Raw genomic sequence first — 22,607 nt, 5'->3', positions numbered from 1 at the left:
TTCTAATAATAAAATAAATAAACTCTAGTCAGAGTGAAATTACAACTAGCGGAGACAGGTGTATTACATGATAAAACAGGTTGCCATATCTCAAAGAGTTTCAAATAGTAGATGGAGGTCCATAGTGTTACTCCTCTATTTAGCTGGTGGGTGTATTATTCAGATGAACACTCAAAGTGATTAATATAAACTAGTAAACTTCATATAGCACCAGGTCCTGGAGAAACGTCTCATTTCACTCTGTACTGCACAGCTATATGTAGTTGAAATGACAATAAAAAACCACTTGACTTGATTAAATCAGGAAGCATAACCTGTTATGTTTAATATTTAAAAATCGTCAATTTAGCAGGAAGCCTCTTTGCTGTGGAACCGTAACTAATCCTGGAGCTGAAGCAGGAACCTCTGTTAAAAAGTAATTAAATGCCTCAGTCGGAGAAGTGAATTTAGTTCTGAGAAAAACATTAGTATCGTCTGTTTACATACGCCACGTGGTCTAATAATTTGCCTAACGCAACATACATGCGGCTGAACAATCATGCGTGATTTTTTGTCTCAAAACTCGCTGACTAATTTAATATGTGTCCCCAGGGATCTTCAGGAGCGTGTGATTGCGACCATATTTCAGGTTTAAATTTTCCTCTTTGGTTTTACCCTGGCCCCAGATGCGTTTACGTCATCTCGTACGCGCTTACCCCGACGTCATTACGTCGTAACTAGTTTCAACCAATCGCAATGCGAGGATTCAGTGCTTTTCCGGTATGCGCTTTCTTTCCGTTTCATCGGCCGAAGTGTGGAGCAACGTGTATTCATTTGAGCACAGCGAAATTCCCCATCTGCTGACAGACATAGTGTGATATCAAGGTGATATAAGCATAGTCTTTGTCTTATTTATATATTCATCTCTTAAACGTGCTGCTTGTGTTTAAATGGTCCGTTTTAATGCATATTGGCCCCTTTCTATGACCGGCATGCTAACCAGCTATACACACTAATGCATTGGGGATGAGGGTATTGATGCTCAGGGTGGACATGTGGGTCTCTGTTGGCTTCCTAGCGAGTAATGAAGCACCTCTACTTCTACTAACCCGGCTGTCAGCTGGCAGCGGTGCAGAGATTTATAAACAGAGATATAATACACGTATGCCTTCTCTTGCTTGTCAGGGAGGGGCATATATTTAGCCTCTCTTACAGTGAATGAGGCCGGTCAGTTTACACTCAACGCAGGGGCTATTTTGGGTACCTGGTGCCATTGGTTTCACTGTCGTGAAATGGCAACTAGTTACTGCAGTTAGCCAGGCGAAGAAGTTACACGTTGCCTGGCTTCTCCCGCAAATTAATTATGCAAGATATACTCTGCAAAATATACATTGGTAATATTGCAAGAGAGTACTGACAGCATTTAACAATGGCTCCTAAAAAGGTGTGGCAGTTGTACGACTGGTTATTTTGCGTGGTTGATTTTGTAATGCATTTAAATGAAAGTAGGTATTATTGTTTGTGTTTCACAGATGCCTCCAAAGAAGGGAGGAGATGGACCAAAACAACCCCCCTTGATTGGACGTTTCGGGACTTCCTTGAAAATTGGAATCGTTGGGTTGCCGAATGTAGGGTATGTGTCAGTCCCAGCTGGCGTTCTGGCTGTGTGCATGTGCGCTGGGTCAATTGGTGGAATAGTGTCAGAACTATAAAGCGTGAAAACTTGACCTAGTTGTGTATCATTCATGCTTAATAGAGGCCTATCCAGCTGTGTAGTCTGAAATTATTGAAGGATGATGACTCATGATCATGGTGTATTATAAAAATGACATCATCCTGCTACAGAAATGGGAAATAGTTCAGGCTGTGTCCGAATTTGCCACCTTCTCTGTGTTGTGTAGTATACACATTTGTAGTGTATGCATCAGATTCATAGAATTCACAAAATGATAGGCAATGTTTTTATACATACTATATTGAACATACTTTTTATTTTTTTAGGTTTGAACCAAGTATATAGTTTGCATTTTTGAATGCATAGGTGCAGAATCTGCAGAATGTTAACTATTTGTATAAGAGTGGTCATTTAAAATGCGTATTATTGTTTATTTAGTACACACCTGAATAAGATATTTCACATAAAAGACATTTACATATAGTCCACAAGAGAAGTTGCTTGCTTGTTCTCTGTGTGAAAAGATGGATCTCAAAATAATATAAGCCAGTCATTGTTGGAAAGGGTTCAAATCAAGTGGATGTAAATGTTTTAACTTGGTCATTTTAACTATTATTTTCGCTTATGGAATATATAAGTGTCCTTTATGTGAAATATCTTATTCAGGTGAGTATTAAATAAGCAACAACATACATTTTGTATCGTATCCTTCTTATTTTGAGCATTTTGCAGAAGGGAAACTTTTGATGTTAACTGTAGCTTGAGTCTCTGTATATAAAGTAAGTATTTGTTCATGCATTATAGATAACAAAATGCCATTTGCTCATCACTTATCTCAAATAATTTATGCTTTCAGAAAGTCAACGTTCTTCAATGTTCTGACAAAGAGTCAGGCAGCGGCTGAGAATTTTCCCTTTTGCACCATTGACCCAAACGAGAGCCGTGTGCCCATTCCAGATGAGCGCTTTGACTTCCTCTGCCAGTACCATAAACCAGCCAGGTAGCCACCGCATGTTTGTATAATACAGCTATCAGCAGCTTCTAATTCTAGACATCAGTGACATGGTCCTAATTTGTCTTTTATATTTCACTCTAGTAAGGTTCCAGCATTTCTGAATGTGGTGGATATTGCTGGTTTGGTGAAAGGTGCTCATGCAGGCCAGGGTTTGGGTAATGCCTTCCTCTCCCACATCAGTGCCTGTGATGCCATCTTTCACATGACACGTAAGTAGATAGCCATCTCAAACCATTTCGGATAATTTTTTTATTTTTTTCATGTTTGCCATGCCAATTTATCTACTAATAATGTATCTACTAGTTATTATGCAGTTGGAAATAAATGTAAGAAAGAATAAAAAAAAAAACATCTTAAAAGCTTAGGAAATTACAAAAAGCCTTGAAAATGTATACTGTGAATGTAAATCGACATCCTTGGAAATTTTATGAAAACTATTTAGTAAAATGTACAAGAAACCTGATGTTCCATGTTTGCATTTTTAATAAAATAACCCTGATAATTCGTATGTTCAACCGTTTGTGTGTAGGAGCTTTTGAGGATGAAGATATTATCCATGTTGAGGGCTGTGTTGACCCAGTAAGAGATATTGAAATCATTCACGAAGAGCTGAGGATGAAGGACGAAGAGATGATAGGGCCAATCATTGATAAGCTTGAGAAAACCGCTGTCAGGGGAGGAGACAAAAAACTCAAACCTGAATATGTGAGTGAACCAGTATGCATCTGACCGCTGCAGAGTTAAAACATTCTTCCTACTTTGTACGTTAACAGAAAGCACTTTTTGTTTTCTCTTCTTGCAGGACATCATGTGTAAAATAAAGTCCTGGGTTATCGATGAAAAGAAACATGTTCGTTATTATCATGAATGGAACGACAAAGAGGTTGAAATCCTTTTTCTTAACATTTGTGTTCCTTTGATTAGATTGAGGCTATACACAGAATTAGATTATACACAGTTTTTTTTTCTCCCTTATTATCCTCCAGATTGAAGTCTTGAATAAGTATCTGTTCCTGACGTCCAAGCCAATGATCTACTTGGTAAACCTCTCAGAGAAAGATTACATCAGGAAAAAGAATAAATGGTGAGATGACCTGTTAGGTGTTCATCTGCTTTTAGTGAGTCCTTCCTCAAGTGCTTATGCTTAAAGGGTTAGTTTTCACCAAAAAATGAAAATTCTGGTCTGCCCTCTGACCCCTACTATGAACAACAATGTAATTAACACTATCATGGCTGAGAAATGTAGTAAGAACATCGTTAAAATAGTTCATGTGACATCAGGGGTTCAACTGTAATTTTTCGAAGCTATGAGAACAATGTATGTACGTTATTTAGATTTTGATCCAAACATAAACAGTGTATCTGCATACATATGTAAACAACAAATACAACATGTGATACACTCCAAAATGGCACTATAGTGTGACATGGATAAGACGAATTGTTGAATAATGTCATTATTTTTGTTTTTTTTGTGCTTTGTACAATTGCGGTTGAACCACTCTTGTCACATTGATTATTTTGTATGTTCTTTTATCTCATTCACTGTTGCCTGTTTAGTAAATGCCACATTTCAGACGTATACAGCGCAACGTGATTTTACAAATCTAGATCATTTCAAACTTAAATGACATGGCTGTTCAAACTCTGAAAGCCCATTGCGGTGTTGTTCTGTTCAGTTACGCTTCTGGTTTTGACTCTCTTTTGCCTGTCCAACCAAAATGAAACATTTTATTAATTTCAGATGTCATGTGTGTCAATTGAATGCTGTGTATAACTTTGAATAACAATAACAATGCAATATTCTTTAAAATAAATTTTTTGTGCTCAGCAGAAAAAAAATGAATGCATACAGGTTCGTAACAACATGAGATTGAGTAAATGGCAAGAGTTTATATTTTTGGTGTAACTATCCCTTTAATAGGACTGCTTTCTGATTGACTGTGAAGTGTGATTGTTCAACTGTATATAGTCCAAATTGATGGATACTTGTGTTTTGTGTCTCTGAGCCTCCAGGTAATCTGAGTTGAGGACTGCTGTGCTTGTGTTTTGTAGGTTGGTGAAGATCAAGGAGTGGGTTGACGCTCATGATCCAGGTGCACTGGTCATCCCGTTCAGTGGGGGATTTGAGAACAAGTATCAGGATATGACTGATGAAGAGAAACTGAAATATTGTGAGGAAAGCAAAACACAGAGGTCAGGATTTGCTGTCATTCAATTTCCTCTTTGCTGAATTTAAAAGATTGGTTCATCCAAATCTTTTTATAAAAAGAAAACCAGTAGATATAGAGGATAGTGTTAGTGAAAGCCTGCATTTGGTAAACTATTCCTATCAAATGTTTTAACAATGCTCTAAATACTGCAGCTGTAGTCGGTCATACTTCAGTTCATCATGCATATACTACAGTGATTTATCCTTTTAATTTTCCCTTTGTGGTTTTTGTATTTTTCTTTTTCTTCTTTGTTTCAGTATTCTGACTAAGATCATCAAGAGTGGCTATGCAGCCCTGCAGCTGGAGTACTTCTTCACAGCGGGACCTGACGAAGTCCGTGCATGGACCATCAGGGTGAGCAAAGCACATGTTCAGAAATGCATTTAATATCGATATATCCTGTTGCACCTCTAAAATATTTAGCATGTGTTTGAACACCTTACAGAAAGGCACCAAGGCCCCGCAAGCAGCTGGAAAGATCCACACAGACTTTGAGAAAGGCTTCATCATGGCCGAAGTCATGAAGTTTGTAGACTTTAAGGAGGAAGGCACTGAAAATGCAGTTAAAGTAAGATCTTAGTTGTGTGCCTGATGACATGAAATGGTGTGGCTTGTTGAATACTGAACTGATGTTGCCAAATACTTGCAGGCTGCAGGAAAATACAGACAACAGGGGCGGAACTACATTGTAGAAGATGGTGACATCATCTTCTTCAAATTCAACACACCTAATCAGCCCAAAAAGAAGTGAAGCCAGTTGGATGGACAGCACTGTCTGTGGCACATGCTCCGTCTCTTCATTTATGGCTTTGGAACATTTAAAACACAATCGCACCTTAGCGGTGTATTAAATTAATTTTTTATTTTATTATTTCAGCTGATGGCTGAAATAAATGTAATGGCTGGTCTGTATTCAAAAGCTGCATGTCACACAGCAGTTTATTCTAATAAAACACTTCCTCAGACCAAAGTGTTTTCTGCTGAAGGTTCTTTCCCAATTGTCTCACAGATTTTCAGATGTTTAGCCACTGAATAATCAAACAGTATGTATGGGATTTATTATGGAAGCTGTTAAGAAGGTAATTGTAATTGCAATTGTAATCTCAATTCAGGTTTTTAATAATTTGATATTAAAATATCTAAATTTGGCAATCACAAAAGTCAGAATTGTGAGAAAATGTTGCCATTTATTTTTATTCAACAGACTAATTTATCACAAGAAAAGTCTTAATTGTTTGAAACAAATTCCAAACTGTGAGATAAAAAGGTGCAATCAGTTTTTGCTTTTTTTTTTTTTCTTTAAGTATGGGCTTTAATACTTTATAGCATTAAGCTGCTGTGAAACAACCACTTATAGAGGTATAGTTAAGTATATAGTGCCCTGATTTAAGGACTTTTCCAAACTAATATACAATCTAACCGAAAGCATCCGGAAGTAAACATATTTTGTATTGCATTGTGCTGCGTGATTTTCACTTTTTAATTTGTACTACACTGCGTCATCTGAGTACCTCCCTAATACTCGTGAGAGGGCGTGGTCTAATGTTTTGATTGACAGCTGGGTTTTAATGTGACCATTTAGAAGCATTGATCGAAAATGTGCTTTTATATGATTCTAAAACAATCAGCATTTGAACTGCTTCCCTCGCAACGCTGAAAGGGCTAAACGGTATATATGTTGGACTGAGCCATCAACCACCGGCTTGTTTGTGTGCAACGAGTATTTTACAAAGAAGAGCTTCCAGAATTATGAGCAGATGAAAATGTTTTTTCTCAAGAAACCTAACCTGCGATTAAAACAGGAGGCGATGCCGATGGGCTTGGTAAGTTTTAACACAACTACCCCGCTTAGCTTTTAAGCCTTTAGGTTATTATCAAAGGCTAAATCAAAGCAAATATGCATGGATCGGAAAGCACAATTAAATTGTTCTGTGCACAGAATTCATGTCAGTTGTCTCGGCAATTTAATACATCAGTAAACAAGCCAACTAATATCTTTTAGTTTTTGAGAATGCGCTAATTTCCTCTAACGTTAGACTTGTCCACTCTATTCGGACGCAGGTTAATGACGTAAGCGGACGAGCGCCAAAATATGGTACAGCGTTGCTCAACAGTGCGGTCCTGCGGGTTTAACATGTAGTGTTTATCAACTCTTAAGAAATATTAGACAGCTGGTCTTGTAATTGTATAAGAACAAACACTAAACAGTTTCCCACAAGATCGCAGACACTGATAGCATCCGTTATTTTATTATACGTGACACGGTGCGTTTAAAACCAACAATAACAGTATGTTCTGAATTGTCATGGATACGAAGGCATTTTCACGTCTTCATATGAGAGATGGCGGCCTTCCCCTTATCTGCGTTGTTGCACATTAATCGTAAATGTCCACAATGCATCACCATCCAATGATACTGCATGGCTTTCCCGGGACCCTGTCAGAGCTAGACTTTGTCTGCATAATACTGTAGGTTTGGGGTCACGTATAAAAATATCTGTGTATCTTATTCTCAAACTGTACGCACGAATAGCTCGGTTTTGCCCAACCAACCGCGTCTGGTAAGTATTTCTTCTTTTGGTGTACGTTGTTGCGTCTTCTCATTTGCGTCCCCTCCCATCTTTCCACGCCCATGATTGAACCCCTTCGAAGCTTTTAAAGCGCCAATGCTGAGAGAGGCGGAATTCAAGACCCTTACCTGAGATTCGGTTGCCTGGTTCTGTCTTGTTTGGGTTCTTCATGACACGTATTCGGCCTTGGTTCGCTTGAAATACTGGTCAAACTATTTTGTTCTTGAAATCAATTGAAGTTAATTTCAGTCAGTTTGAGACAATGAATGTGCATGCAACGTCTCAATACAGAAGTGCTAGAAAAGCTGTTTGTAAAAAAAAAAAAAAAAAAAAACCCAAAAAACTCACTGAAATCTGAAAGTCAGGTACAAAAATGTATATAATTTCAATATACTTGGCCTAGCTTAGTTTATTAAAACTTTTAATTATAAAATTATTAGTCTAGTTAAATGAATAGTCTCTTGCAGCACTTTAAAGCTTATAACCTCACAAGTGTTTAAGAACCAGACGTAGCAAAACAGTTATGTACAAATAACAAAAAAAAAAAAACACAATTTACACTAAGTATACAAATACTACGTACTATTTAAAGTTTTCCTCAGTGTGTAAATAGTCACTCAAATAATCATAACAAAACCCATAAATGATTCTTTTTGTCTGTGCCACAAATTGTGAACATAATGTTTTTCAAATCACAGTTTTTGTATTGATAAAAATGAAAAGCTTTTTTCATGATTCTTTAAGGTATTCTGTATTTTTATTTTTTTTTTTTTTTTGTGAATTGCATGGAAAGGAACGGGGGTTGATTTCACCTTTTAACAATTTTATGAAGAGGAGAGCAAAGCTATAAAAGTATTTTCCCCACCACTTTTTGGTATTAAAATATGACCTAAAATATTTGTGCATTAAAAATGAAGAATGACCTGTTTACAAAGCCCATTTGTAAGGGGTTTAGATACTGTTTTAACTGAAGGTCTAATTCAAGTAAATCAAGAGATTTTGCAAAACAAAATAATTTTTGTCTGAAAGCTACCTTAAATTTAACATCAGTGTGAATTGGCTGTTTTTTGTTTTTCTTTAGGTAATGCTTTAATTGGAAAAAGGATTACTCGAGCAACAAAACAATAGAGATGCCTCCGAGGATAGCAAGACGTTGTGCAGTGCCAAGCTGTGGGAAAACACAGTCCTTGCATTGCCTTCCTTGTGATCCTAACATTAGGAAAGAGTGGATGAATTTTATTTTGGATGTAGTTCCAGATCATGTCAACAAGACACTGTTTATTTGTTCACTTCATTTTACTGCGGATTCATTTTTAAACAAGTCCCAGTTTGATGCGGGCTTTTCAGAGAGACTGAAAATTAAAAATGACGCAGTGCCGACTATACTGGATCCGACAGTAATGTCGCAACACACAAGTGTGAGTAACTATGTTTTTACTATTTTTCCCTATTGTTTTTTGTGTTTGCCATTATCAAGTTTTTAACCAAAATGACTTCTATTGATTTATATATTCACTCAAAACTGTCACCCAAACATAGCAATGCGCACTTCCAAGTGTTTTAAAGAGTGGGTCAGAAACTGGACAAAGAATGGCATGCTACTAATAAATTATAATAAAATTAGGGCTGTTTGTGTGTGTGTGTTGATTGACGTGTAATTTTTTTTTTGATTAGTCCATTGGTATAATTATTATTGTTAATACTATTATTATTGTTACTGATAAATATATCACTTATATTCTGGTTAGTTTATTAATCTTTTGCTTACCAAGAATTTACATAATAAATAGAACTATACACAATAAATATACACAGTACACACACATATATTAATAAAAACCTTTATTTTGGATGCAGTTAATCACGATTGATCTTATGACAGCACTGGAAACTATACTAGGTCTAGGGTTGGTTACTGATGTTGATTTTCTATTATATACCAATTTGATGGATTCATTTGGCATGTTTTAGTTGCATAAATTGTATTTTTAAGTGTGCAGAATTAGAAATGAAACCTCAAGATGAGCATGGCATTGTGGTACATGGTATTTACACTTTGATTTGAGTACTGCTTTTTTAGCAATTATAGCTCATCTATGCATCCACCAAAAGTAGCATTTAGAATGGTTGAATGCTGTTGTGAACATGGGCTCTATCACGTCCATGTAACTAGTTTGAGACAATGTAATATAAATGCTGTTATGAATTAATTTGATGACCCATAATTGACTTATTACATTGCTTTAAACTGCTAATTGTGCTTATAATTGGCTACTTGCTCTGTATACCATATTAAGTTTAATTGCTTGTCTTATGCTTTCAATACTATACGTGTTAAAATGAATCTATCTCTGTCCTATCAGACCAAGACAAGTCGTGAAATGGGATGCCAAACGGAGGAGCCCAACACCAGAGACGGAGAATGCCAAACCATCCAAGACTTGAAACAGCGTGGCTGGAAAGTTGAACCAAAGATTGAAAGTGTGTTTTATCGTTTTCTACTTTCACTTTTTAATTTTTTTTTTTAGATATACCACCATTGATGCCGTTTTAATCTACATGGTGATGTGTTAGTTATATGTAGGTAGACCTGAGATTTGGATGTGACTGGAAGACAAAGACTTGTGGTAACAGTCCAATTTTCACTTTAAACATAAATGGCCCAGTAACTATTTTAAAGTGGTTAGTATTTATGTTCCATATATTCTTTTTATCAGTAACAATAATTTTAACATCGTGTATCCTTATGTCTATTGTAACCTCAAGCTAGAAACAAAGATCCACACAGAATTAGTTATGAGCCATAGAGGGGTTTAAAATGAATTTATGTATTGCATATTATCTTAAATATAATCTAAGTCAAGTTACTATATACACTGCTCACACTTAGACTGAACACTTTAAAGAAACACATTAGATACATCAGGTCTGATACATCATGAAGTTGGATATCTATACAAATAACGACAGGGCAGTGTCTTAGGAACAAAAGGATGCCAAGTCTTTGAATGGAAATAAAAGTTTTCAGCCTACAGAGGGCTTAATTGTGTAGACACCATAAAATCAGAGTGAAATGAAGATGTGGCAGGCCAGTCCATTTTTTCCAAAACTTAATTTCTGCAGCTCAAAATGCTTTTCAGTATCTTGTGTGGCCCCCACGAGCTTGTATGCATGCTTGACAACGTCGTGGCATGCTCCTAATGAGACAACGGATGGTGTCTTGTGGCATTTCCTCCCAGATCTGTGTGAGGGCATCCCTGAGCTGTTGTACAGTCTGAGGAGCAACCGGGCGGCGCCTAATGGACCGAAACATAATGTCCCAGAGATGTTCTATTGGGTTTAAATCAGGGGATCGTGAAGGCCATTCAATTGTTTCAATTCCTTCATCCTGCAGGTACTGCCTGCATACTCTTGCCACGTGAGGCCGGGCATTGTTGTGCATTAGGAGGAAACCAGGACCTACTGCACCAGCGTAGGGTCTGACAATGGGTTCAAGAATTTCATCTCGATACCTTATGGCAGTCAGAGCACCATTTCCTAGGCAGTAGAGGTCTGTGCGTCCCTCCATGGATATGCCTCCCCAGACCAACACTGACCCATCACCAAACCTGTCATGTTGAACGACGTTGCAGGCAGCATAACGTTCTCCTTGTCTTCTCCTGACTCTTTCATGTCTATCACAGGTGCTCAGGGTGAACCTGCTCTCGTCTGTGAAAAGTACAGGGTACCAGTGGCGGACGTGCCAATTCTGGTGTTCTTGAGCAAATGCCAGTCGAGCTCCACGGTGCTGGGCAGTGAGCACAGGGCCCACTACAGGACGTCGGGCCCTCAGGCCACGTTCATGAAGTCTGTTCCTGATTGTTTGGGTAGAGACATTCACACCAGTGGCCCTCTGTAGGGCAAGAGCAGTGCTCAGCCTGTTCCGCCTTGCACAAAGGTGCAGGTATCGGTCCTGCTGAGGGGTTTAGGACCTTCTACGGCCCTGTCCAGCCCCCGAGAATAACCACCAGTCTCCTGAAATCTCATCCATGTTCTGGAGATTGTGCTGGGAGACACGTGTGGATGTGCCATCCTGGAGAAGTTGGACCACCCGTGCAACTTCTGTAGGGTTAAGGAATCGCCTCATACTGCCAGTGGAGATAATTATGCAAGCCAAAATCAGCACGAGTGGAAAACCAGCCAAAAAAGATCAAGAGGGAGAAACTTGAAATGACCTCCACATGTAAAACCAGTCATGTTATGAGGGTTTTCTGATTGTTGCCACTGAAGTGCACATGTTGTTAATAAAAAAATTATCAGGCAGGTTTAATTCAATTCATGCCAGGCCCAATGAAAAAAAGTGTTCCTTTAATTTTTGTGAGCAGTGTATTTTGAATAGGGGGCACCCAGTGGAAGCGGCAGTAGAAGACTTAAAATTTTAAAACTCAAGTAAAACATTTTTGAGAAAGTCTTTGATTAGACTTGGCGGTGTTATCGAATTGTTCAAAACAGCCATATAAAATGCAATTGCGATATTAATGCGTAAAGGACAAATATGAGACGAGCTGTATGAGGCAGTAGATTATTATGATACAGTTGGCCCCTAAGGACATCCGGAGTCACAGCTGTTTCCTCAAAGCGCTGTTTACCCAGGTGGTTAAACCGACACGTAAACTCGGGCAAGCGAGGGCTTCATTGTGGATCAAAACGAAACTAGTTAATTTACATACACAGCAAACGTCCAAATCTAATCTTCACATTTTGTGAAAAAATATATTTTGTAAAACGTTTTAACTTGAACGAACAACAATGTTGTGCCGTCGTGCAGATTGTACCGAATGTTTCACAATACGTCTAGCAGTGTAATGGCCACCGGAGTTGTAACTAACTTCCTGCCATACGTGAACAATTCCAGCTATTTTTTTTCCAAAGGTTTCCAAAGACTATCTCCGCATCTGCGAACTGGCGAACAACAAACAGGAAACGCTCTTGCCATGAAATTGACAGACATACGGCTCTGGCCACTCCGCGTCCAGGGGGTCGAATCACGCAGCCAATCGCGTCGTAGAAGAAAGGCGGGTCTTCCGTTTACGTGACGCAAATTTCACTGGTAATCTACGAAGCCCCACCTTTTGTGTTTCCCGCACCGTCAATCAAAAATAAGAAAAAAAATCGACCCGAATCTCCGATCACAGCCCGCCTTTGATTAAAACAATCATGTTGGGAGTTTAAATGAACAGATAAACCTCCGATTTTTTACCTTTTCACGCTATGACTGGTACGTAACACTTAGCCCGATCGAAGCACAGCACCGCCGGTGAGTTTGGAGAGCCATTAGCAAAGAGAGCTAGCTCAGTGTTTAATCTTTCTCAGCAGCGACGCTAACCGTTAGCCAGCTAGCCTCACTTTAACAAAGTAAACATTCGAAAAGACTGTTGCTCAGGCAACGCGAAAGCAGAAAGAACCGCCTGATTCGTTTAAATTCCAGGCGGTTTGGCGGCTAATCTCCGCCTTTTCGAGGTGGGAGTTCGTTGAGCATGAATTTGTTTTGAGTTTTTTCTCTCGCTGTGTCTCCGTAGCCCCAGAACAGCCAGCGAAACAGCAGGAAATGGCTGCCTTGGACGTGGACAGCAGTCAGAGCGACTTTCTGCAGCCGGCCAGCGGCGCCCAGGACCAGGTATGGAATCCCCCTGTTGGTTTGTCGCTTCCCCGGCGCTGTCTTGCGGGGTGTTGTGGTGTTTTGGTGAAGTTCACACGTTTTAAAAATAGGGGAAAAGTCGAACACTTCCTGTGAGCCTTCGCTTTGTACGGCCACCCACTTTCTTACCCTTTTAAACCCGCCCATTGTGGGTCGGACAGACTAGCCACCGTCGCCGTGCCCGCTTTACCTGCGGTGATCCCGGGTCACCCCCACGATAGGGGAGGACCCCTCCACCGGGAGAAGCCTCCACCCCTGCCCAGGCTGTCACATATCCTCCACAGCTCCACCATTCCCCCTGGAGCGCTTGCGTGCACAGACCTGGCAAACAGAAGCTCTTTGTCACCTTTTGTCATTTGCTTTCGTCTATTAAAGTAATATAGGTCATTTATTTAACCTTTTTTGGCAGACGCAAAGCCCTCGGAAGATGTTAATGTTAAAAAAAACAACCAAAGTAGTCCAGAATAACATTTTAAGATTAAAGCCAGCATAGAATTAAAATTCTATCAGTTTTGAAAACTTGTTGTAGGTTTCCATTGTGCACAATTAATACACGTTTAATTTATAAATTACAAATGTATTGTTTTACATAAGTTTAATGCTTTGACCTTTTACTGTCTAATCAACTTGTCATGACTGGATATTCTTGTGAAAGCAACAGACGTCTCTGTGGTGTCTTCCCCAAAGCACAACCCTGCAAGCTCTTTTTCAGCTGCCTCTTTTTTTTTTCTTTTTTTTTGTAGTGCAAAACTTAACTAAACAACAAAGCATAGAACCAAGTCTTTGTCATTTTGTACTTTTTAAAAAAATATATTACACTCTTACTTTAAAAAAAGATCTGTTGCTTCTTCTCATGCTAATGTTATTAGTTAAAAGCTTTATACTTTATAAGGTCTGATCCTTGCTTGGATTAATTTTTGAGATACATATTTTATCATTTTAGTTCTTAAATGTATAATGACTTAAAATTATTATTTTTTTATTTGTTTAGGCCTGTTGGCACCAAAAACAATAACTATTTTTGTAAAATTTCAATACTTTTTCTTGGAAGTTTACACCACAGCTGTAGCGTTAATGATTCAGAGGAACAATACAATTTTAAATCACTTTCAGAATGATTTTTTTCAGGTAGCTATAAAGAACTGGGCTCTACTGATGTGAATGTGTATAAAAATGAGAAGTTGTGATTTTCTAGGCCGATACGATTAGGAATTATACCCTCAATCCGGCGTAATAATCAAGGAAGTTTCCTGTCATACCATGGCCGCAGCAGGCGCAGTACGCTTAGTATTGCAGTAGAGCCAAGTTTTAAATAGGAAAAATATCAAAACATTTTTGAATGTGATGCTACTGGTCTAATTGATTCAATGATCTATGCTAAAATGCTATTGCCAGACCCAGAGATCTGCTGAATGGATTAAAAAAACTGTAAAACTCAATTTATTAACTCTGAAGGAGTTGAAGAATGAGTGTGAAGTGTTCCTTTTAATAAACAATGCTATTGTCCATTGTTGTGAATGCTGATATAGTTATTGTTTCTGGTGTGAACAGTCCCTAGACTAGATTGTTGTGTGTGTATGGTAAAACTTATCATGAAGCAGCTGTGCTTAATATAACAGCAATATCTCCACCTAACAGCAGACCACAGACCTCACGGCCATCCAGTTGACGGGCTCCTCTGATCGCTGGGAGGTTCTAACACCTGTGAGCTCAGTGAAAGACGAGCCAGCTGTAGTGCAGGTACCCAGCGGAGGACTTCTGGGCAGCAACGGGCAGTATGTGGTGCCACTTCAGACTATGGCAGGGCAGACCCAGCCCGTTTTCGTGACTGCGGGGGTAGATGGCACCGGTGCCAATGGGGTGCAATATCAGGTCATCCCTCACCTGCACGGGACGGATGGGGCATCACTAAGCTATGCAGCACCCACTGCAGACGGAAGCACGCTGGGTACTGACATTACTATCCTTCCGGATGGGACGCAGGGCATTGCTGCCAATGCTAATGACCTCCAGGGCCTGCTAAGTCAAAGTGGGCACGTGCAGCAGATTCCCACCGTCTCACTGGCTGGCTCAGGGTTTGGCGCACAGGGCCAGGTTGTTGCTAATGTGGGGCTGCCAGGCAACATCACATTAGTGCCGATAAACAGCTTGACTAACATGGATCTCGAGTCTTTGGGGTTGGCTGGTGCTCAGACCATAGCGACAAGCGTTACTGCGGATGGCCAGCTCATCATGACCGGTCCCACCACCTCAACAAGCGATAACCAGGGTGACGGCAAATGCACAGAGCCACTTAACGCCAACGACGCTAACGCTAACAACTTTGTGCCAACCACCACATCTTCCACAACAACATTGCTTCCTGAGACGATAGACGGGACTGGCGTTCTCACTCAAGCCACTGCTGTATCAGCCGGGCAGCACGATCCATCTTACATCCAGCAGAACCACACAGCTGGAGGTGAATCGGTGGTGCAGCTCTTACCAGCACAGACAGTGGATGGAGCGGCGCAGACACTACAAAGCGTGCAGCTGTTGAATGCTGGTACGTTTCTGATTCAAGCCCAAACCGTCTCTCCCACCGGCCAGATCCAGTGGCAGACCTTCCAAGTTCAAGGCGTTCAGAACCTGCAGAATCTTCAGCTGCCAGCTGCTAGCGGGGTCTCATCCCCCCAAATTACTCTTGCCCCTGTGCAGACCCTTTCTCTTGGGCAAACTGGCACCACAGGCGCGGTGGGACAGATCCCGAACCTTCAGACAGTCACAGTCAATTCTGTTGGTCAGTACCAGCAAGACGAGAACACGGAAAGCCACTCAGGTGTGCAAATATATAATTCTTGTTTACAATCATGCTAAAAAATAAGAGATCATAGAAATTGAAATTGTAATATTTGAATGACATATTTATGCGCATCTTTAAAAGACAAATGAGCTTTTTAACAAGTGAAACTTTTTAAACCCCTTATATAATTAATGCCTCATATTTTTAGGTACTTTGTTTTTAAATCAGTTTTAAGTGATTCTCTTTCTGTTTTTGCAGATATTCAAATTAAAGAAGAGCCAGAGTCTGATGATTGGCCGAATTCCACCCTAAACACCAGTGATTTGTCCCATCTTCGTGTGCGGTTGGTTGAGGAGGATAAGGAGGGGACAGGCCTAGAGGGAAAGAGACTACGTAGAGTAGCCTGTACTTGCCCTAACTGCAAAGAAGCTGGAGGAAGGTAATGTACTTGTTGCAAACGCACAAATCTAGTTCCAACAGCTAAATAATATCTTTTTTTGTAACACTGTTTTGAAACCGTATCATTTCAGAGGGTCAAGTATGGGAAAGAAGAAACAACACATTTGTCATATCCCAGGGTGTGGTAAGGTGTACGGTAAGACGTCTCATCTCCGAGCACACCTGCGTTGGCATTCAGGAGAGAGACCCTTCATTTGCTCGTGGAGTTACTGTGGCAAGAGATTCACCCGTAGCGACGAACTCCAGCGTCACCGCAGAACACACACAGGTAGAGGCACACTGGAAAAGATCAGGATCTAGAATCATAGTTCATCTGGACCTAATATACACGAAGATCTAACACTTTGTCAATTTAGTTTGCTTCTCTAGTTGCTCTCTGTTGTTTTACGCTTTTATTTTTTTGTTTTTTAGGAGAGAAGAAGTTTGTGTGCCCAGAGTGCTCGAAACGTTTCATGCGCAGCGACCATTTAGCCAAACACATTAAAACTCACCAGAACAAAAAAGGGCTGAACTCCAACTCTGGGGCGGGTCAGACAGAAGCTGCCGCCCCCTCGGACACCATCATCACGGGAGGTGGGGCCACTCTCATCCTCACCAATCTGCAGCAGGCTGGCACCCAGGACCTTCTTTCAAATTCCGACCTCCCGCTCCAGTTGGTCACTGTGTCTGCCAGTGAGGTCATGGAGTGACCAAAATCATGCCCACTTTCACAGCTCGTCTGCTTTTCACTATCAATTTTTATATATATGATAAAAAATATATATATATATTATAAATATATATATTTTAAAAATGACTTATTCATTTATGTTCAATAGCAGTCTTTTGTACAAACAAGGCAAAAAATGACATTAAATGTGGTTCCAGTTTCTACTGAGACACGCGCGTAAGCATCTACATGCTCATATGAACTTGCGCTCACACACAAGTACATACACGGAAATGCCTTATTTTGTATCATAATCTGTAGTATAAAATGCTGGAGTTGCATGTGTTTTTACTTTTGCTCATGTATATGTTCAGGGGACGATCATTAGCGAGTGTGATTGTGTAATGGACGTTATGGTACACGGAAAGCCAGGATGTGAGAGTGTGTGAGTGATTACAGTGAGACTGTTCTGTGAGAATGACAGCAGGAGAAGGACACAGTCTGCTGCGAGGGAGACTTACTCATGATCTGTCCATTTTTATCCTCCTCCCTCTCAGCTGGCCTTCGTCCAAATGTGTCTTCACTCTTGCTTTTATTTTTATTTGATGTCATGTTAGTGGTCTTTGCGCTCTCAGTCACGTGTCCTCTGGATCTTGTTCGAGGATCTTCTGATTTCATTGTTCTGCTGCCCACATGCAACTCGAACAAGACATCAGGTGGCAGAGTAATACAATCGTGTAATAAACTTTCTTTTTCTTGTATCGTTGCTCTTATTGCTCTCCAGATTATCCCTGTAACATTCATAATGTATCTTCCATTTCTTTTTGTTTTCTTCAGCCCCAAGCTGTTTATAGCCACAATTTATGTAGTCTAATACTGATTCTGTTGTATCAAAGACTCCTCATTTTGATTACTTTTTAAAACGTGTAAAATTTGATGTTACTTTTGTACAACTTTTTTTTTTGTTTGTTTTATTTTTTTCAAATGCAACACAATTAAAGTCGGAAACCTTCCTATGACTCTTCATAACTAAAGGTTTGTTTCTAAGTGCTTCAGATTTCTGGTGTTTGTATGTATGTATGAACTGAATGAGAAAATTAAACCTATGCCCAAATACCTCAAAATACTGGCTATTAAAATAGCATACTGCCATACAGCTATTCCATTTGTTTGTACTGTGCACGGTATGTGGGTGACAGAATACCTGGATGCCTTATTTTGCAGAACTGCTGGGTCTATTCATTATTTCCCACAGTGCAATGTGTGTTCAATTTTATCTCACATTTAAAGTCTGATAAAACCAAAAAACCCAGAAGTAATTTTTTTTTGTCACGTTTTTATGAAATTAACGATTAAATGCAAAATAATTGTTTCTGCACCCCATTCACTGAATTAAAAGTTGATGAAGCATACAGCTGTTTGAAGCATTTGTCATTGCATGCATAATGTTTATAACACAGTAGGCTGTATACAGTACATGCTGTGGTATTCTGTAATACTTTACCCTGTTTGGAACGGATTACTAGTAGCCTACTTTGTGAAACGGGCGTTATGGAATATGGTTTGCTTTGTTCTTGTCGTCTGACCTCATGCGCAATTGTTTCAGCAAATCCAGTTATCGTTATAAAAATAAAAGTATCCATTTTTTGAGTAAAATATAGCATCTTTTCATTCGAATGAAATTAGTTAACATTTTGTTGTTTCTTTTACATCCGGTTCGTTCAAAACTGGAAATTCAATGTTAAGTAAATTGCATTGCATTATGGGATGTAGTGTAGTACACAGAGTTTCTGTTTGTATTGTGCACATTTTGGAAAATGTAAAAAGGATAACACCCTGTGCACTTTATCTGTACTTTATACTTTAGGAAGAAATGATGAAATACGATGGAATAATTAAAATTCCAAATATCCCCAGTCATCAACCCTGTTTATCTTTGATATGGCTTCAAAATTTTAAACTAAAAAACCTGTAGTACATAATCTTCTACATGCTTTCTGATGTCTAATTGAAGGTCTCTACATTTTGCAAATGAAAGATAGTTTGGGTCGGACTGTTTTAGAGTAATATTTATAAAAGTAATATTGTTAGTAATATTTCACCATTAACACTTCCCCCACAGAGGCTACTGGATTATCCATCAATGATATGTAAAAATAAAAAAATAAAATGTGAATGAAAAATTTTATGTAAAAATGTATGTTCAATAAACATCATCGTCTTACTATTACAATATATCACTATACTACATTATACTTACTGAACACTGAAATTCATATTTTATGCCAGTATTCTGCTGTATTATTTATAGGGAATTTGTTGATTTAAATTACAAGCTATCATAATTTCATACTTTCTAGCAAAATACACAGCAACCGTGTTTTAAAAAAGATTAAGATTTTTTTTCATGACTTATTTTCCTTATATTCCTTTCCTATGTCTTGAAAGGCTCCTATGATGGAATGAAGATGTGGGATTATATGATTTACTGCCACCTACTGACTGGACTAAACCTTCACTGTTCATTTAAAAACCATTATGGGCATAATCTTTGGCATCAATAGAGGGCAGTGTCCTTCTCTTAAAGTGTGAGTTTTAAGGTCAAAGTCTGCTGTAATTTTGCTTTGATATTATTTTAATTTCTCTTCCTAATGTGTTTCAGGTGTTTAAGTTGATTTTAAAATACACGTGTAATACAGATCATCTTAAAATGTGTGGGTATCAGGTTATACGGTGTCTGTGTGACTGATACTCTGGCTGTCTTCTCCAGTGCACACTCAGGTTTCATCAGCGCCAGGTGTGTGCTTCTCTCACACAACGTGGGTGCAGATACAAAGCCATTGACCCTGTTGCCATAGAGACCTGACTCTACAGGAGGAGTTCGGTTTCTCTTCCCCACTGGAGAAGAGGGCAAAGAACAACCCAACGGATGAGACAAATCATTTAATAATGGAAAGATACTGATTCAGTAGGCTTAGAAACTTGTTAGAAGGTGAGAGGTTTGATGCCATAATATGTTTTGGTAAATGGACAGTTTACCGCTGGACAGTATGGCTCGAGTTGTTTTCCTCTTTCTTTCTGTTTCTCAGCATGGCTGAGGCCGGTGTGCGAGTTCCTATGGAGCAGGTGAAGATGAGTGCCATCTCTGATGAGCGTGTGGACTTCCTCAGGGAACAGGCCTTCACCATTCTACGACTCAAAACGGACAAGTGGAACCGTTTTATTGGATTGGAGGAGAACCAGAGGGCTTTGCTTGATTTCTTTGATCAGGGCTGCCGAGAGTATCTCATTTTGTTCGTGGGACCAGGAGGAACTCTGCATGCAGGAGATGAACAGGTGAGTATATCAAACACACTCGTGCACACTCATCTTCAATGTTATAATAGAAAATTCAGTCTCTCTCACTTTGTACAGTGTGGCTTTAGGATGCATTACTTCTGCAAGTGTCTCTCATCTTCAGTGAACTGATTGGCTTTTGGTTTTCGAAATAAGTCATCACTTGTTTCGAGTGCTTTCGCTTCTGAAAGCACTACGCCCGTCTTTTCCTCCCCAAAGAGCTCCTCTTCCTGGTGGACCAAGCTTCTGTGCGTTTTTAAAAAAAAGAAGGGTGTCATCTCCAAAACCACCTTTAGGACCCAGCTCTGGCTCGGAGAGGTTGCTGCACAACCCATGGACCACGCTCCTGTGCTCATCTCTCAGGTAAACACAAGTAAAAGGTTTCCTGTTATCACAACTAGGCAGGTTAGTTTATACATTCTAATGCATTATAAAATTATATCTGAATTTTATTGTCTGACTTGTTTATAATGCACAGTACATAATTGATTTACATTTACTTATCTATTAAAACTTTAGTGTTAGCTTTAGGGTTGGTTCATGTTGGTCTTTTAGGAGCTTTTAGAACTGAATGGGAAATTATTATTATATTATATGAACTGCCTGTTAAATGTTTTATTATTGCTTACCTAACATTACTGGTATACAATATAACTTGAAGGCAGTGCTATTTTAATATGGTTTATATTATATTATGGTATTTATAATTTTTTGAATAATCTTTCATTTATCTTTATTTTTTCAGTTTTTATTAAATAATTTATTTTTATTTTTTATTTTATTATTATTATTATTATTATTATTTTTAAATTAAATTGTAATTGTAATATGTTCAGTAACATTTTTAAGGTTATTTTTTCTTATTTCATTTAACAAATATTATGTTAAATATTTTTGCTTAATAAAAAAAACATTATAGTTAGGCCATCCTAAACAAAATGGAAAAAAAACCATGTTTCTAGGTGTTGGTCACAGTGCTAGGAAGTGCCCTGAATCAGTCCCCTTGGCCCCGGGTGGTCGGTCAGGACATTTGCAGACACCTCGAGCATCTGCTTAGTGAAGCAGTCACACTGAGAGGGCGAGCTCAGGGTCGAACACTGCTGCCCCTGCCGCTGTGTGTGGAGAAAAAAGATGAGCACCAGCTCAGGTATGAACATTGTACGCTGTGTCAATCACTTACTCAATCACCATCTGATCAAACATTTACTATGCTTGTGATATCATGTAACATTTGTGTGTGTGTGTGTGTGTGTGTGTGTGTGTGTAGCTCGGACACCTGTCTGATTGACAGGGCGTTATTGTACTCCATTGAGACAATGGTGATTCAGTGGTGTCGTCTGATGGGCTCTGTGCTGCAGAGGGACTCATCTAAGCTCTTGCACCAGGGGGACCACCCAGGCCCCACAGTGGAGCTTATTTTCTGGACTAAACAGAAAGAAAACTTATTAGGAATTCAGAAACAGGTGGAAATTAAATGTGCTTTTTTACATATGTATTTTAAAAATATATTCATATATACTGTATATATATATATATATATATATATATATATATATATATATATATATATATATATATATATATATATATATATATATATATTATAATCAATAAAAACATGATTCTTGCAAATTAAAAGGGGTTTTATATATATATATATATATATATATATATATATATATATATATATATATATATATATATATATTAGAGTATTTGTGTGTGTGTGTTTATTTTAATATTGAAATTTAAACTAAATCTGGTTTATTTGTGCAGCTGCAGAACCCAAAAGTTGATCAAGTGCTGGAAATTTTGCAGAGGATCAAGAGCAGCTACTATGCTTCGTTTTACGACATTATTCAAAAAGTAAACCACGGTAATCACATCTGAAATGTGGACACACACTCTCATTCTAACATGATTTTGAAGTTAACTGCATTATATTTTAGTGTGGCCTAGTAGTCAAAATCTAGTAAGTAAGTAGTTAAGTAGCTATGTGAAAAATTGCAGCTTCAGTGTAGGTTTCAAATGCAAGAAATGGACTTTCGCCTCAATGATTTTCTAGCGGTGATGGAGGCAGAGGACATAGACCTGCACTTGAGGACCTTACGGCGGCCCATAGCTGCATTCGAGGAGCGGAGCTTCACTGATCTGGAGCCTCAGATCCCAGCTCTCTTTCACACGCTCTCTCTCATCTGGACACATTCTCACTTCTACTGCCGCCCACCTCGCATCGTCACACTACTCACAGA

The 22,607-nt window shown here is 38.9% G+C and overlaps 2 protein-coding genes across 5 annotated transcripts; both read left to right on the top strand.

Annotated features, from left to right (window-relative positions):
- The first annotated feature begins 720 nt into the window (after positions 1–720).
- Positions 721–5,852, top strand: ola1 (Obg-like ATPase 1). 2 transcript variants are annotated; one of them, XM_043242926.1, is made up of 11 exons: positions 721–864; positions 1,512–1,612; positions 2,511–2,654; positions 2,751–2,878; positions 3,199–3,374; positions 3,472–3,552; positions 3,656–3,753; positions 4,725–4,865; positions 5,140–5,236; positions 5,328–5,450; positions 5,532–5,852. In XM_043242926.1, the coding sequence occupies exons 2-11, from the start codon at positions 1,512–1,514 to the stop codon at positions 5,631–5,633; spliced, it is 1,191 nt and encodes a 396-aa protein (XP_043098861.1). In that variant the 5' UTR covers positions 721–864; the 3' UTR covers positions 5,634–5,852. The 2 variants fall into 2 exon arrangements, with proteins under 2 accessions (XP_043098861.1, XP_043098860.1); XM_043242925.1 differs by lacking the exon at positions 721–864 and adding an exon at positions 1,284–1,423.
- Positions 5,853–6,460: 608 nt separating this feature from the next.
- On the top strand, positions 6,461–18,038 carry sp3b (Sp3b transcription factor). Of its 3 annotated transcripts, XM_043241640.1 has the most exons (8): positions 6,461–6,705; positions 8,534–8,870; positions 9,816–9,933; positions 13,011–13,108; positions 14,768–15,947; positions 16,170–16,350; positions 16,442–16,638; positions 16,782–18,038. In XM_043241640.1, the coding sequence occupies exons 2-8, from the start codon at positions 8,583–8,585 to the stop codon at positions 17,057–17,059; spliced, it is 2,340 nt and encodes a 779-aa protein (XP_043097575.1). In that variant the 5' UTR covers positions 6,461–6,705; positions 8,534–8,582; the 3' UTR covers positions 17,060–18,038. The 3 variants fall into 3 exon arrangements, with proteins under 3 accessions (XP_043097575.1, XP_043097576.1, XP_043097577.1); XM_043241641.1 differs by lacking the exons at positions 6,461–6,705; positions 8,534–8,870; positions 9,816–9,933 and adding an exon at positions 9,961–12,709; XM_043241642.1 differs by lacking the exons at positions 6,461–6,705; positions 8,534–8,870; positions 9,816–9,933 and adding an exon at positions 9,961–12,748.
- The last annotated feature ends 4,569 nt before the right edge of the window (positions 18,039–22,607 follow it).

Source organism: Puntigrus tetrazona, chromosome 6 (genome assembly GCF_018831695.1).
Source record: "Puntigrus tetrazona isolate hp1 chromosome 6, ASM1883169v1, whole genome shotgun sequence".
Lineage (NCBI taxonomy): Eukaryota > Metazoa > Chordata > Actinopteri > Cypriniformes > Cyprinidae > Puntigrus > Puntigrus tetrazona.
Note: the sequence above shows the minus strand (reverse complement) of the source record. Positions and strands in the feature narration are given on the sequence as shown.